This window comes from Artibeus jamaicensis, unplaced genomic scaffold (assembly GCF_021234435.1).
Source record: "Artibeus jamaicensis isolate MK-2021 breed Jamaican fruit bat unplaced genomic scaffold, CSHL_Jam_final contig_452, whole genome shotgun sequence".
Taxonomy (NCBI): Eukaryota; Metazoa; Chordata; class Mammalia; order Chiroptera; family Phyllostomidae; genus Artibeus; species Artibeus jamaicensis.
The window spans coordinates 18,481,638-18,497,936 of record NW_026521837.1 but is presented as its reverse complement, the minus strand read 5'-3'; the positions used below and the strand labels follow the sequence as shown (position 1 = coordinate 18,497,936).

The 16,299-nt window shown below is 33.9% G+C and overlaps 1 protein-coding gene across 3 annotated transcripts in view; it reads right to left on the bottom strand.

Annotated features, from left to right (window-relative positions):
• BANK1 (B cell scaffold protein with ankyrin repeats 1) overlaps positions 1 to 16,299 on the bottom strand; it is a 299,128-nt gene that overhangs the window by 54,066 nt on the left and 228,763 nt on the right. For all 3 annotated transcript variants that reach the window (XM_053666388.1, XM_037156882.2, XM_053666389.1), the window contains exon 8: positions 456 to 534. In XM_053666388.1, coding sequence (XP_053522363.1) covers positions 456 to 534 — 79 coding nt within the window. The remainder of the gene's footprint in view (positions 1 to 455; positions 535 to 16,299) is intronic.

Here is a 16,299-nt window from a genome sequence, read left to right as displayed (position 1 = left end):
CATAATGGGCACAGTGACCTATCTACAAGGACTGAAGTAATCTTCAAACATTAGACTATAGCATTACATCCTATTACAGCCAGTGAGAAGGACCTTAGAGAACCTCTTCTCTAACCTTCTCATTTCCTAGCTGGTAAAAGGTCTGAAAAGAATGTGACCTTTTTTAAAATAAAAAAAAAGAAACTAAAAAAATGTAGTTGTTAAGTAGTCAGAATATTTATATCAATCTGACTTGTGTATTTTGTTTGGGTAGGAAAAACAAGTGTTTAATTATTAAATATTAAATTTAGGAATATTTAAATTAGCAAAATAATTTAGTAATGTTTCTGCCATACTGTAAATTAAAAGTCATTCAGTTAATTACTTTTCCATGCTCTCTTCAGTCTTACTTTTCAGTTACATTATGCAGTACAAAGGATATCTGTATGCATTATACCTGACGTAGGGACACTTACTGGAAAAGTGTGCAGGAAGTGAAGTAATATGCTCTTCATAGTCATGTTGTTGCTCATTGTTTCTACTAATTTCTTGAATCTGAAAAAATGTAATTTTAAATAATATTCATTAGTCTTAATAAATCTGCATTTTACATATACTAAAAAAGCTGATAGAAAGGAAAATAGTTTTGAAGTTTTTATTTAAATACCTTAGTTTCATTATATTACCAGTCCTATTATATTTGTGCCATCTGTGGTTGCTTAATGACACATAGTATTAAAATTATAACTGGAGCAATAGAACATGTAAAATAAGCAATAAATTTATTTAAAAATGAAACTCATTGCAACTGCTTTAAGGTTCGAATTATGAGCTTTTGGTATGATAAATAATCCCTGAATAAAACTAAGCACAGCTGCTTCTCTTAAAAACTGAAATTTTCTTCCTTTTAATATTTCTGAATCTTTTTTATCCATTCAAAAGGTATTCTTAATCAAGACTTCCAGCCAAGATGGAGGCATAGATAAATACACTGTGCCTCCTCACACAACCAAAAAAAGGACAACAACAAATTTAAAAACAAAAAGTAAACAGAACTGCCAGGAAATGGAACTGTATGGACGTCTGACAACCAAGGAGTTAAAGACAAACTTTCATCTAGACTGGTAGAAAAGTGGAGACAGGCAGCTGGGTGGAGGGGAGTCAGGGCAAAGAGGCTGGAGGACCAGGGTGGAAAAGGTGGTAGCTGGTGGAGAAAGTGATCCCACATTTGCTTGCAGATAAACTGGGAGGAACAACTGGGGAGCGAGGCAGACCTCGCAACCCAGGGTGCCAGCGTGAGGAAATAAAGCCTCAAAACCTTTGACTGAAAACATCTGTGGGGGTTCAGGTGGCAGTGGGAGAAACTCCCAGCCTCACAGGAGAGTTCATTGGAGGGACCCACAGGGTCCTAGAATGTACACAAACCTACCCACCCAGGAGTCAGCACCAGAAGGGCCCAATTTGATTGTGGGTAGCTGGGGAAGTGACTGAAAGCCCCTAAGAGCTGAACAAGCAGCATTGTTTCCTCTCAGACCCCTCCCCCACAGACAGTGCCACAGTGCAGCCAGGTCGGCTGCTCCGCCCTGGTGAATGCCTAAGGCTCCACCCCTTACTATGTAATAGGTGCCCTGAGTCGAAAAAATATGGCCCAAAGAAGAACAGATTAAAGCTCCAGAAAAAATACAACTATGCGATGAAAAGATAGCCAACCAATCAGATGCACAGTTCAAAACACTGGTAATCAGGATGCTCACAGAAATGGTTGAATATGGTTGCAAAATAGAGGAAAAAGCGAAGGCTATGAAAAGTGAAATAAAGAAAAAGGTACAGGGCACCAACAGTGACAGGAAACAAACCGGGACACAAATCAACAGTTTGGACCAGATGGAAGAAACATTCAACCAGAACAGAATGAAGAAACAAGAATTCACAAAAATAAGGAGAATCTTGGGAACCTCTGAGACAACTTTAAATGATCCAACATCCAAATCATAGGCGTGCCAGAAGGAGAAGAGGAAGAGCAAGAAACTCTGGCTGATGTAGCTCAGTGAAAGAGGAAGAGCAAGAAATTGAAAACATTTGAACAAATAATGAAGGAGAACTTTCCCAATCTGGCAAAGAAAATAGACTTCCAGGAAGTCCAGGAAGCTCAGAGAATCCCAAAGAACTTAGACCCAAGGAAAAACACACCAAGGCACATCATCATTAAGTTACTCAAGATTAAAGATAAAGAGAGAATCTTAAAAGCAGCAAGGGAAAAGGATACAGCTACCTACAAAGGAGTTCCCATAAGACTATCAGTTGATTTCTCAAAAGAAACCTTGCAGGCAAGAAGAGGCTGAAAAGAAGTACTCAAAGTCATGAAAGGCAAGGACCTACATCCAAGATTATTCTATACAGCAAAGCTATCATTTAGAGTGGAAGGGCAGATAAAGTGCTTCCCAGATAAGGTCAAGTTAAAGGAGTTCATCATCACTAAGCCCTTATTCTGTGAAATGTTAAAGGGACTTATCTAAGAAAAATAAGATAAAAAATATGAACAAATGACAATAAATTCACAGCTATCAACAACTGAACCTAAAAAAAATGCAAACTAAGTAAATAAGTAGAACTGGAACAGATTCACAGAAATGGAGATCACATGGAGGGTTATCAGTGGGGAGAGGGAGGAAGGAGAATGGGGGAAAAGGTACAGGGGATAAGCATAAATGGTAGGTACCAAATAGACAGGGGGAGGTTAAGAAGAGTATAGTAAATGGAGAAGCCAAAGAACTTATATGTATGACCCATGGGCATGAACTAAGATGGGGGAATGATGGTGGGAAGGTACAGGGAGGAGGGGAATAAAGGAGAGAAAAAATGGGACAACTGTAATAGCATAATCAATAAAACATATTTTAAAAAAAGATATTCTTAATTACATCAACTATTATAATACAGTGAAAGACATGAAATTGTACAGTGGTTTATTTTTGGTCTTTAAAATGAAAAAGAAAATCCAAGTAAGGGAATTCATGTTTGCCTTTCTGAAATCAGTTCTTCTACATGTAGAAGGGAGAATTACTGAGAAAGGACAGAAACCTATTATTTCTGGAATTGCTAGTTTTTATTTATAATCTCTGAAAAAGACATGAGGTCAACACTCAGGAAACATATTTGTGCTCATAGAGAAGGCTAACTAATATAAGTGACAGTTCTATTTGTGCAAAAGCATGTAGAGAAAATAATGAGTTAACTGCCTGAGCTAACATAGGTCACATTTTGTTACCATGGAGTCCAAGTGATTATTCAAATAACTCAGATTTTGTTCTTTACAAAACTGAGAAAAATAATTAGGTTATATGCTCTGCATTAGGACTGTACATTTAAAAATTAAAAACATTTTTATTAAGACATTATAAAATTTATAGCAGCATTGGTATGCAAGAATATTTGGCCTACATATTGACTTCAACAATTTGGTTTGTCACCCACTCTGGCCAATGGGAGCACAATGGAACTATTTTTTTCTAAACTAATGTTATCCAGAGAAGAACACAGTTTCATTTCCAGTAGAAATGTGAAAATAAAATTTTTTTAGTAATTTTTAGTGAACTTGATACAGAAGCTCATTTTCTATTTAAATTATATTTTCCCTTTGGTCAAATCAATCAAGAGATAATATGAAAATCATGTAACTTTACTAGGGAGATTGACATATTGATTGATATTTGCATACTTTGATGGTAAAGGCACTGTTTAACATAGCCATTCATTATTCCAATTCTCCTGACCTCTAATTTCATCAAGCAGATGAAGAATACACTTAAATTTTTAATATTTAAAAAATCATAACAAGAAACTTTTTGCTAATTAAAAACAAAAATGGTTTTTGAAAATTTCAGGCATTATAAATACTTCCTATATATTGTTCATAAGCCTGGACATTATGAGGCCAAGATCAGTGTGACTTAATAACGGAACCATGGGGAAGTGTGTATGTGACTGTAGGTGTATCAACTGAGGTTGAAAATAAAATTGTTTTTTTGCTGTAACTGAAGCTATATAACATTGGTACAAACAAGAAGGAAGCCTAAAAATGTTTTGACATAAATTCCTTTCAAGTTCAAAAAATACCAGAGTTTGACTGATATGAGCACTTTCATAAGTTTAATGTAAAATTGATATTTTCTATAATCAGGCTATGTAGCAGAAAGTAAATGTTTTTCAGTAATAAAAGGATTTTTAGAAATATTTATATTAAAGAACCAATATTTTTGAGTTTCTTACATTCACAATCATATTGACTTTGAAAAATATTGTATCTAGTGCTATATCAACTCTTTAATGAAATTGATGACGGATTCAAAGATAAGGATGATGGCACCTGACATCTAATTACTCTACTATTTGGCTGTGTGGTGCAGTAGACAGAGTTTAGATTTTAAAGTCAATCTAAGAACAAATTATAGCTCTATTATTTATTAGTTATATAATTGGTCAAGATACTTTATTCTAAATCTCAATATTCTATCCTGAAAATTTTGAATAGTAATATTTATGCCATTAATTGGCTGGGAAGGTTAAATTAGAATAATGTAAGCAAAACACATATCACATCAATCATATAGTAAGTACTCAATAAATGTAATGTGCATGTTAGATTTTCCTTCATCATACAAAATATAGATCTACACTTAAGAAAAGATGGTGACCACGTTGATTTGATGAGGGAACATTGATATGTGTCAATAATTATTTAACTTGGTGTCTTCTCAACCGTGTACTTCTGGAAGTTCTGTTGCAATGGAAAAAGAACTGTGATATTAACTTTCTATGTAAACAAAGTGTGACAGTATAATTATGTTATTAAAAAACCTCTATAATTTTTAAGCTAATAGAGATGTTAAAAATCAGGGAATAAGATATTTGATTCTTTAATAACTTTTTTCTGGAGCTGGAGCCTGACTTTATTTGTTCATTTATCAAATATTTATGCAAACCTATTATATCTAACTATTCTGTTAGTAATTAAGAAAATAAAGATGAAAAATACATAATTCCTACTCTCTAAAACATCACATTTTATTGGGAGAAAAAATATTAAAATAATTATTATACACTATTTTATTTATTTAACTATAGTAAACTCAGTTTCTATAGGTGAAATAGAGAATTAAGAAATAATCAGATAACAGAGGCAACATTTTATTGATTTGCTTTTACACAAGGAGATTAAATTAAAGTATTCTTAGTGGGTATTATGCTAAGTGAAGTAAGTGAGACAAAAAAAGACAAATACTACATTATTTCATTTACATGTAGAGTTTTAAAACAAAACAAGTGAACAAACAAGCCAAAAACAAACTCATGAAAAGAGAGAACAAACTGATGGCTTCCAGAGAGTGTTGAGTAAGAAGGATGGGTGAAAAGGGGAGGGCACATACAGTCAATAATAATGTGAAAAGTTGCACAGCAACAGGCATTTACCAGCCTGAGTGTGGTACTCACATTATAAGACATAGAAATGTTGAATCACTATGTTGTGTGCATGAAACTAATGTAGTATTGGATTTCAACTATACTGAAATAAAAATTTTAAAATTATCTTGACATTTACTTGCTTCTCACTTCTCTAGATGAAAACTCTAGCATAAATGATAAAATCTATAGTCAAAATGCTTGGTGTAGCACGCAATGTTTAATAAAATTAAAATTATAAACTAAAAAGAAACCAGGTATTTTGTTGACTATCGTATATAAAGTTCCACATGGTTTTGGCATTTAGTACTGTACAAAGTGATCATAATATTCTGATTTTGAGGGTGTGAATAAGAATAATCTTAACATGGCAGTTGTTTTCCAAATCTTTTCATAAGGTTCTGAAGATATTGTAATTAGCCGAACTCTAGCCCAACATCCCACCGTGTTAATTATACACAATTTTACTAGCTTTAAAGCATATGTATCTTTGTGGAATGAGAATAAGGTGATTCATATGTGTTTAAAAAGTAACAAATTGACCCTGCGATATTTTATATATTATCTAAAAAGAATGCTCTGGGCTACAGAATCTGAGATAAGATTTCTATTGAAATAATAAATATTTTCCTTACTAAATGTTAAGAATAATAATCAATGTTATGCTGAAGCATGATAAGCAGCAAACACAGAGTCTCAAAAATTTTTTTTCAATGGCACATTGTAGGAATAAATATCTTAGTTCTCATTATATCTCTTAAAAAATTTTGTTTCTTCTTAGGCCATCTGGGAAAATGGTCAAAAAGCAGATTCATACAGTTTCTCATGAAAATTTCTTTTTATATTATAGGATTCACATCATAAATATAAAAAACTAAATAGGAAAAGCCCTAAAAAACAGCTTATAAAAGTTTTCAGTTAAGGTCACTTATGACCCTGGTGAGGATGAGGATCTTGAAGAGTAAAATAGAGTGAAGAATGGAAGATATCAGGTATATAGAGTCCCTTTCAAGAACCATGTTGTGAAGAGGGTTATAGGACAACTGTGCTTAAGGTGTATTTGTCAAAAAATGAGTTTAAAATGTCAGCCAAGTGCTTTAACATAGGCAAGGGCTATGGAGAGGGCAGGTGTACCATCCAGTGTACAGGTGCACAAATGCCGTATTGGGCAATGTGAGAGACATGAACATGAAAACTTAATAATCCAAACCTCGGTTTAAAATTATTGGGGAGGAAAAGATGTATAGATAAGACAAAATGAAACCAGCTTTAAAATATGCATATACTTGTGAAATGCTATAATATGGGCACATGCAATCATTTCCATTGTGTTAATGGAATTGTGTCAGCTTGAATAGATGGTATTCGAGCTGAGTCTTAAAGGATAAGTATAGTTTTAAAAAATATTTTATTTATTTATTTTTTGACAGAGGGGAAAGGAGGGAGAAAGAAAGGGAGAAACATCCCTGTGTGGTTTCCTCTCTCGTGCCCCACACTGGGAACCTGGCCTGCAACCCAGGCATGTGCCCTGACTGGGAATCAAACTAGCGATCCTTTGGTTTGCAGGCTGGAGCTCAGTCTCCTGAGCTGCATAGGCCAGAGTAGATGAATATAGTTTTAATATATAAAAAGAAGGGAAGGAGCAAATTCTTGGTCAATGGACAAGTATGATGGAAACAACAGATGACTTGGTGAAACGGTTCATAGTCGGTTTGATTAGGTTGAATGGAGGATACGTGTGAATGTCAAGGCAGGGTGGTGGGTTCAGGTTTTATTTTATGAAATTTTAGATGCTTTTCAGTATGTCATTATTTTCTAAAAAATGAGAAGTAGCATATTCCTGCCTGTATTTCAGAAAAATAATTCCAATAACAGTGGATAAGAAGGAGAGGGGTGTTATTTTAAATGTCAAGGTGAACGGTAATGAGAATAATGAAAGAAAATATTTAACGAAGAAGGTAGATTTAAGAAATATCAAGGAGATGGGATGGACATTTTTTTAAAGATTTTATTTATTTATCTTTAGAGGGGAAGGGAAAGAGGGAGGGAGAGAAATATCAATGTGTGGTTGCCTCTTGTGTGTCCCCTGCTGGGAACTGGCCTGCAACCCAGACATGTGCCCTGGCTGGGAATTGAACCGCGACACTCTGGTTCACAGGCCCACACTCAATCCACTGAGCTACACCAGCCAGGGCTTGGACAACATTTTTTTAAAGCTTCAGTGCTGAAAAGCTGAGGCCAAGGGCCAAACAGACTGTGTGAGGTTTTTGTTCAGCAGGATGGCATCTGGTAACCAGTTCTGATGCTGAAAACACTTTTTTGAATGACACTCTTCCAAAGAACTCTTGCCATTTAAAGATGAGGATAGAAAACCTTTTCTATGCATTTGAGATGAGAGTTTTAGATATAATACCAACATTCTTGGACATCCTTTATGTTGCTTCATATAACATTCGGAAATACATATTGGAGTGGGTGTATGGGTATTAAAGGGTGAGTATTCCAAAAATTTTTAATAAAGTTAAGCAGTTGACCAACTTGGGAAAACAAAAGGTAGTTAATTGCATGATTGCCTATTCATTTGATCAAGAAGACTTAACTATGAAAGCAGGTTCATAGAATTAAATTGCATAGTAACAAAGTACAAAGTCCAAATTAGACTATAAAGATACCAAAACAAGTGTTTAGATGCAAGCAGTTGAACACCAAACTATACATTACATTTTAGCAAATCTTACTGTGTTTCTTTCTTAAAATATTTTATTTATTTATTTTTAGAGAGGGGGAAGGAGGAGAGAAAGGAGAGAAACATAGGTTGCCTCTTGCACAGCTCACAACTGGGGACAGAATCCATCTGCTGATCTTTGGCTTTGCAGGACACACCAAACTAATCTAGCCACGCTGGTCAGGGCTATTTCTTTTTTAAAAATGAAGATTCCAAACAAGTTGCTATAAAGTTAAATGGATTAATTGGGTGTTGGGTGCTTCTGAACAATAAATACACTGAAAAAAAAGAACAAAACCTTGTACACTGTATCTACCATTTAAAAATGAAGTTAGGTGGAGAAGATATAGAAGAATAAAGGGATTTAGTAAAACTGAGAAAAATATCAGAGCTAGGAGGATATAATAACACAAACCAAAGGTGAAAACTAAGAGCAGGGAATCATTTTTAATTAATTTACTCAATTTCAGAATGGTATTCAGAACTCAACCAAAACATCTTGAAGAATCAATTCCTGGAAGAGGAGACTTTACTAACCTCATGTAACAAGTTAGCTCTGGAAAATTCTTACCTAGTCTAGACATGCCATCTAACATTTTCAAGCATGATGAATAACAAAAAACCTTTGTTCATTAGTTAATACATATTTATTGAATTTTTTCACATGCATGATGCTAGGCAAGTTTCCAGGGTGTATACAAAATATATAACATAAGTTCCTAAGATTCTGAATATGTAGCTAGAGAAATAAAAGTGAAATTCACAAAAGAATTATAGTCTCAAGTGTTGGTTTGGCTAAGCAATGCAATAGAAGACAAAGAACAAAGTCGTTCTAGGTTGGAATAACTACAGCTGGAATTTGAAGGATGGGTAGATTTTGAGAGATAGACCTTAAGTATAGTCCTAGCAGCTCACATGTGCTTTTTGAGCTAATGGATGAGTAAACAATAAACTAATTGGTAGAATAGGAAAGAATGTGAATATTTTTGGCAAAAAGAATGTTGCACGATAAAGCAAGATTGATTAGCTGATGTGTAGAGGGCAAAGAGCAAAGCTACCCAGTCAAAGAGGGAGATGAATTTTGGGGAAACCATGTGAATTTTGAAAAGGAGACTGGAGTCAACATTTGCACATTATACCCCAACTGTGGAGTAATGAAAATATCTCTAGATGATGGCGTTGATAATGATAAGATTGTCATTAAACATCTCATCTATAAATACATGTAGGTTTATAGGGGCTAAGAGTTTGAGTCCAGAAGATCATGAGAAAGATCTAGAATGAAATCTTACACTTCCATTTATTACCAACCTGTGCTTAAGCACCTTCCTTTCTCTTGGTCTCTCTGCATATGAAAATAAGCATGAACATACCTTACTTCACAGTGTGATTGTGAAAATTAAATAAGAGAATACACGTCAGATACTCAGCGCAGAGGTTGGCACATACAAAGCATTCAACAACTTATCTCTGTTATCTTCATTAACATCATTCTAGTATTACAGAACACATTTTTATGCAGCCCTGGTTTTTCACATACTAAAATTTGTTTATGCTATAATTTATATTCAGTTATGAGTAAATGAAAATCAGTTATATTTAACTTAGAATATAAAGCATAAAAATATAAAGACCTGAATAGTGGTTTTTTGTAGCTTACAATGATTTAAAAAATTTGTCTCTATTTTTAGGAGTGAGGGGTCACAAAACATATGTGATGATGGGTCAAGACTGGACCCATTAAGTGAATACGAATTATCACAGAGCTCCAGGTTATGGTTGCGTGGGACAACCTACCAGCCTTGCTGACATCTGGTGAGGACAGAGTTCTTGTAAATGATTCTATAGTGTTTAATTCTAAAATGACTTATACTTGATTTTACAGTCTTGATATTACAATAAGGACTCATTTAGGTTAATATGAAAACTAGTTTGCCTTCTTCCATCATGAAATGATATGAGAGAGAACAGGTGAAAACTCAGAAGGGTGTTCCCTGTTTGGTGCACCAAGAACAGGGAAGGAGAAATTGGCCATGAGTGAGATACAAAGTATACAGGTGAGGAGTTGAAAACTGATTCAAGAGCTTGACTTCAATGAACCATGAACCTGTGACCGCTGCATTTATTATCTTAACTCTGATTTTCTATTTTTGTAACAGTAACAAAAGTGTATAACTAGTGCCAGAAAAGAGCTTTGCCAGTGGCAATTCTAAAATCTTGAAATCAGTTTTTGTTTCCAAATCACAAGTAAAAAAAGTTAAACTTTTTTAAAGGAAACACAAAATACCCCTATGTCGAAACCATAAATCATTATATCATTCTGAATGCTCCAATCAAATCAAATAAAAAAACATGCTTTCACTTGGAAGAAAACTAAATAAAAACTACATAATGAAAGGATTTACACATTTCCAAGTTAGCACACTGGTCTTAGTGAAGGTGTCCTCAGGTTTACATTTGTGTCGACTACTACAAAGAGCCACATTTTTTCTCTTTTCTCTGAGCCTTTGATAATTTGAGTGAAGGTAAAAAAAAAGAAAGAAAAAAAACTCAAAATACAAGCAGAGTAATAAAAGGCTAGCACTGTGATCATCACATTTTGTTTAAAAAGATGACTGAGTGGTTTCTGAAATCCAAGCCAAAAGCAAACATAAAATACCACTTAGAGTCCCAGCAATTTTCCATAAAGATTATACCGTTTGGTTGTTAGGCAAGTGTTATTTGACAAATGAAACAGAAGACCCTTAAGTTTCTATTATTACTATCAGAAAGTAAGTGTTTTTTTTTTGCAAATTAAATAGGATTCTTAAAGCTTATATTGTTGTATTTTTTTAAGATTTTATATATTTACTTTTAGACAATGGGGAAGGGAGGGAGACAGGGAGAGAAACATTAATGTGTGGTTGCCTCTCACATGCCCTCTACTGGAGACCTGGCTGGTAACTCAGGCATGTGCCCTGACTGGGAATCGAACCAGCGACCCTTTGGTTTGCAGGTTGGCACTCAGTCCACTGAGCACACAAGCCAGAGAGAATATATTGTTATTAGAATATTCATTAGATATTTACATGACTGAAATAATACCTAGATTCCAAATACAAGAATAAGAAGATAAATTTCTATTGATCAGAGCATTTAAATCATGAAAGATCAATAGCCAGACAGGTGAATTATACATTAATGAATATATGATGAGATAGTAAATAAAATTTCTAGCCTCAAACCTTTAATTAGATGGCAGGTGTCAATTTAAGGAGAGGCTGTTGCCTATGAAAAATAGGCACTAGAGATAAAAGTATATAAAATAGTTATTTTTATATTGCATTTAATATTATTTTTTATATAGTGCAATGCACCATAGTACTCTTAAGTATTTTTCCCATTTATAAATTTGCATTTGAATTGTGGAGTTTAGTAACACTATCAGTATCATTCGGTAGCAGAGTAGTATCTCATAATCAGAGAAACCTGAGACACACACACACACACACACACACACACACATCCTGAATAAGTACTTTTACTTGTTAGTAGTTGCCATTTCACTCCTTTGAAATTTACCAGATCCTACTCAAATCAGTTACCAGAAGACATTTCAGCATTCCATTTAACTTTGAGAACTACATTGGCAAGATGCACACTCTAAGATCTTGCCTAAATACAGACTTATTTAAGATGATATTTTATATAGAGAGTTGTACAATTGAAACTGGTATAATTTTATTAACTAATGTCATCCCAAAAATGCAACAAAAAATTTTTTAGAAAGAACATTATACAAAAATGCACTTTATATACCAAAGACAACCCAAAACTATAGCGAAATAAATTTGATAAGTTGATAGGAGGATGAAATGGTTGAAAGTAAATTTGTATTGCCTTTAAGATAACATAAACTGGAAAATTTTGTGGTAGAAGGAACTTTGTTATATATTAAAAAATATAGTTCCCCTATACCCACATGTAAAATCAAAATAGAAAAGAATCAATAAAGCCAATAAGCTCATTTTGGAAGAAAAACATAATTTTATTTAGCCCAGAACTCTGAAAGCTTTTAACTTGGAATAATAAAATGAATTTTATTTTGTGCAGGACCCAACTAAGACATTAAAGTGCTGCTTTTTATATTCTATAATCACTGAAAAATGAGACTCATGCCACTCCATTATGCCACAGAGAATGGCAAACCTTCTTGCTGTGAGGTAGTTGCTTAGCATTTTTAAGTTTCAAGTGATTTATTGGGCAGATTTCAGTCACTTGTGAAAATAATTTCTAATTTTTATATTTATAGCCTAAAGGAAATGAGGACTAGTCTAATGAAATAAAGATGTGCCTAATATTCACTTTCCTCTGGAAGTAACTTAATTGAGTGTGTAACCTTACATGAAGTTCAAATAAATTTGCCTAATGCAGTTTATCTTCAGCTTTACCTTTGCATATCTTTTGAGAGGGATTTTTTTCTGGTGTGAAAGGTAGAAAACTATTTATTTCCAAATGGCAGGCCATGAGATTTGACTGAAGAATGATTTCACAAGGCGATATATAAAGTTTAAAATAGTTTCTTTAAATAAAAAGTATCTCCCATAAATATGGTCAACTCATCTTTGACAAAGCAACAAAGGTAATACAGTGTAGCAAAAATAGTCTTTTCAAAAAGTGACCATGGAACAACTGGGCATCCACATGCAAAACCATGAATCTAGATGCAGACCTTGTACCCTTCACAAAAGTTCAATCAAAATGGGTCATAGACATAAATATAAAATGAAAAACTATAAGACTCATAGAAGATAATATAGGAAGACCTTGGGTATGGTAATGATCTTTAAAAACAACACCAAAGGCATGATCCATGAAAAAATAATCAATAAATTGAACTTTATTAAAATAACTTCTGTTCTGTATAAGACAACATCAAAAGCATTATAAGAAAAGCCACAGACTGAGAGCAAGTCTTGCAAAAGACATACGTGGTAAAGGATAGTTATTCAAAATACAGGATGGAGAAAATTCAGGTTTACAGTTACTTGTATAGAAAATAATATAATAATGAATAAACAATAATAAAGAATGGGCTGAGATGGGAGTAAAAGACAGAAAACTGTACTTGAACAACAATTAAATAAACAAATAAAAATAATAAATGAAAAAGACAAAAAAAGAATACATTCTGTGTTTTGCATACTCCTAACTGTTAACCTACTTTTGTCCTATCCTGTATACAAAAACATTTAAAATTCAACAATAAGAATATAAAAAAACTGATTAAAAATGGACCAAGTATCTTAAGAGACACCTCACCAAGTATGTCTTATACAGGGGGCGAATAGGCATATGAAATAATATTCCACATCATATGTCATCAGAAAAGTTAAAATTACAGTGAGACAACACCGCACACCTTTTAGAATGGCCAAAATCCAGAATGCTGAAAAACCAACAGAAAACGTAGACATGGATGTGGAGCCACACAAAGTCTCAGTCGTTGTTAGTGAAAGTGCAAAATGGTGCAGCCACTTGGAAACACAGTTTGGCAGCCTTTTACAGAAGTAAACATACTCTTACCATATGATACAACACTCTCACTCCCTGGTATTTACTCAAACGTGCTAGGGATTTATGTCCATACAAAAACCTGCCCATGGATGCTTTTAGCAGCTTTATTCATAATTGACAAAATTGGGATGCAACCAAGATATTCTACAGTAGGTGAATGGATAAACAAAATGTGCTACACCGCAGGTAATAGAATAAAATCCAGTGATAAAAAGACATCAAGCAATCAATCAAGCCATGGAAACACCTGGAAAACAAATGCATGTTACTGATAAAAGCCAATCTAAAAAGACTACCTATTGTGTAATCTAATTTTTCATCTCTTGAAAAGGCAAAATTATGGAGACAATGAACAAGTCAGTGGTTACCAGAAGTGAGGTGGGTAAAAAGATTTAGGACAGAGGACTTTTAAGGTAGTGAAAGACTCTTTATGATATTATAATGATTGATATATTCAATTACATTTTTGCCCAAACCCATCAAATGGACAACAATGAATGAAGACTAAGGCGAACTATGGACTTTAGTGATTATGGTTTGTCAACGTAGATCCACCCTGAGTAAATGTACCATTTTGGTGAATGATGTTTATAATAGCATGGCTATACATATGCAAGGGAGAGGTGCATATGAAAAATTTATGTATGTACCTCTCAACCTAGTTGTAAATTTAAAACTGCTCTAAAATATAAAGTCTATATAAAATTAAAAAGAATTCACATGCCTTAAATAGTATATTTAATGCTATTTGTTTTTTCTGAAAGTGACTCTAAAACTGTTTAGGGTAAAATTCTATGGAAATAAACAGTGTCTTAGCACATAGAAATATAATTATTGACTTGCTAGATGAAATAGTTTTTTAGCATAAAGTATTAATATTATGTACAGATATTTGAACACCTTTACATTGTTATGTATCATGTACTTAAAACAGTAAGAATTACTTAGCTGAGATTTGCATTTAACAGGTAAGCCAAGTGAACAAATAAAAAATTAAATTTTATGCCATGTTTGAGAATATTTTGAAGTTTTATAAAGATGTATCCCTTACCCAAAAGCTGAATTGCTTAGAAATTCATCAAATTGAAGCAATTATAGCTCAGTTGAGGCAAAATTTAATATTTAGAGAATTACAACAATGGCTTAGGGGCTTTCTTTTTTATTTATCTATTCAAAAGCATTAATTTAGAAACTAGGTTATACAATAGAAATATAAAAAAGGATAAATTAAGTTTCTCTTTAAAAATACGGACATCCATCACTAGCCATCAGAAAGATGCAAATTAAAACCATAATAAAACACCACCTCACACTGATCAGAATGGCCATCATTAATAAATCAACAAATAATTTATTGGAGAGGTTGTAGAGAAAGGGGAAACCCCAGTGCACTGTTGGTGGGATTGCAGACTGGTGCAGCCACTGTGGAAAACTGTACAGAATTTCCTCAGAAAACTAAAAATGGAACTGCCTTTAACCAGGTGATTCCACTGCTGGGATTATATCCCAAGATCCCTGAAACACCAATTCAAAAGAACTTACTTACCCCAATGTTCATAGCAGCACAGTTTACAATAGCTAAGTGCTGAAAGCAGCCTAAGGGCCCATCAGTAAATGAGTCCATTAAAAAACTGTGATACATTCACACAGTGGAATACTACACAGCAGAAAGAAAGAAGGAGCTCCTACTATTTGCTATAGCATGGATGGAACTGGAGAGCATTATGCTAAGTGAAATAAGCCAGGTGTGTGAAAGACAAATACTATATGATCTCACCTATATATGAAACCTAATCAACCAAATGAACGATGAGTAAAACAGGACCACAGACACGGAAATAAAGAACAAACTGACAGTGACCAGAGGGTAGGGGTGAGGAGGATAATGGGGAAAAGAATGGGAAGGGTCAAGTAAGGAACATGTACAAAGGTCCCGTGGACATAGACAACATGGTGGGGGATTGAATGTGGGAGGTGGGAGTGGATAGAGCAGGGGAGAATAGTGGGAGAAATATGAGGACCACTGTAAATGAACAATACAAAATTAAAAAAATACAGACATCACATATATATTTATAATATGATAGGTATGGTGATGTTATTAAGATAATAGCTTAAGTAACTTTTATCACATAAGATATTGGTCTAAGTTTTATACTTACACTAATTTTATCTTCAAAATTATTTTCTGAGTAAGTTTACTATTGTAATCCTCATTTAATGAGTGAAAAAAGCTACAGTGGGGCAAATAACCTGTCCACACTTACACAGGTAATGTCTCTTTTTCGAGGGCCCTAATGATGAGGAAATAATTGTGTGCAAAAAAGAATGTATCAGGTCACCTAAGAGTGCTTTAAATCAAGTCATAGATTTCAACAGAAGGGCAGCTGACAAAATTTTGTAAGAAATGCACAAGTCTCAGGATGGTGGTTGCACTTGAGCCTCTTTGAAAGAGTATAAAATATTTACAAACAGGGGCTAGGAGTCATGGGCAGTTAAGCAATGTAATCGAATGAGAAGCACGTATTTGGGAAACAATGGGATGCCCGGCTTAGGTTAATGTCTGTCTATGGGCACAA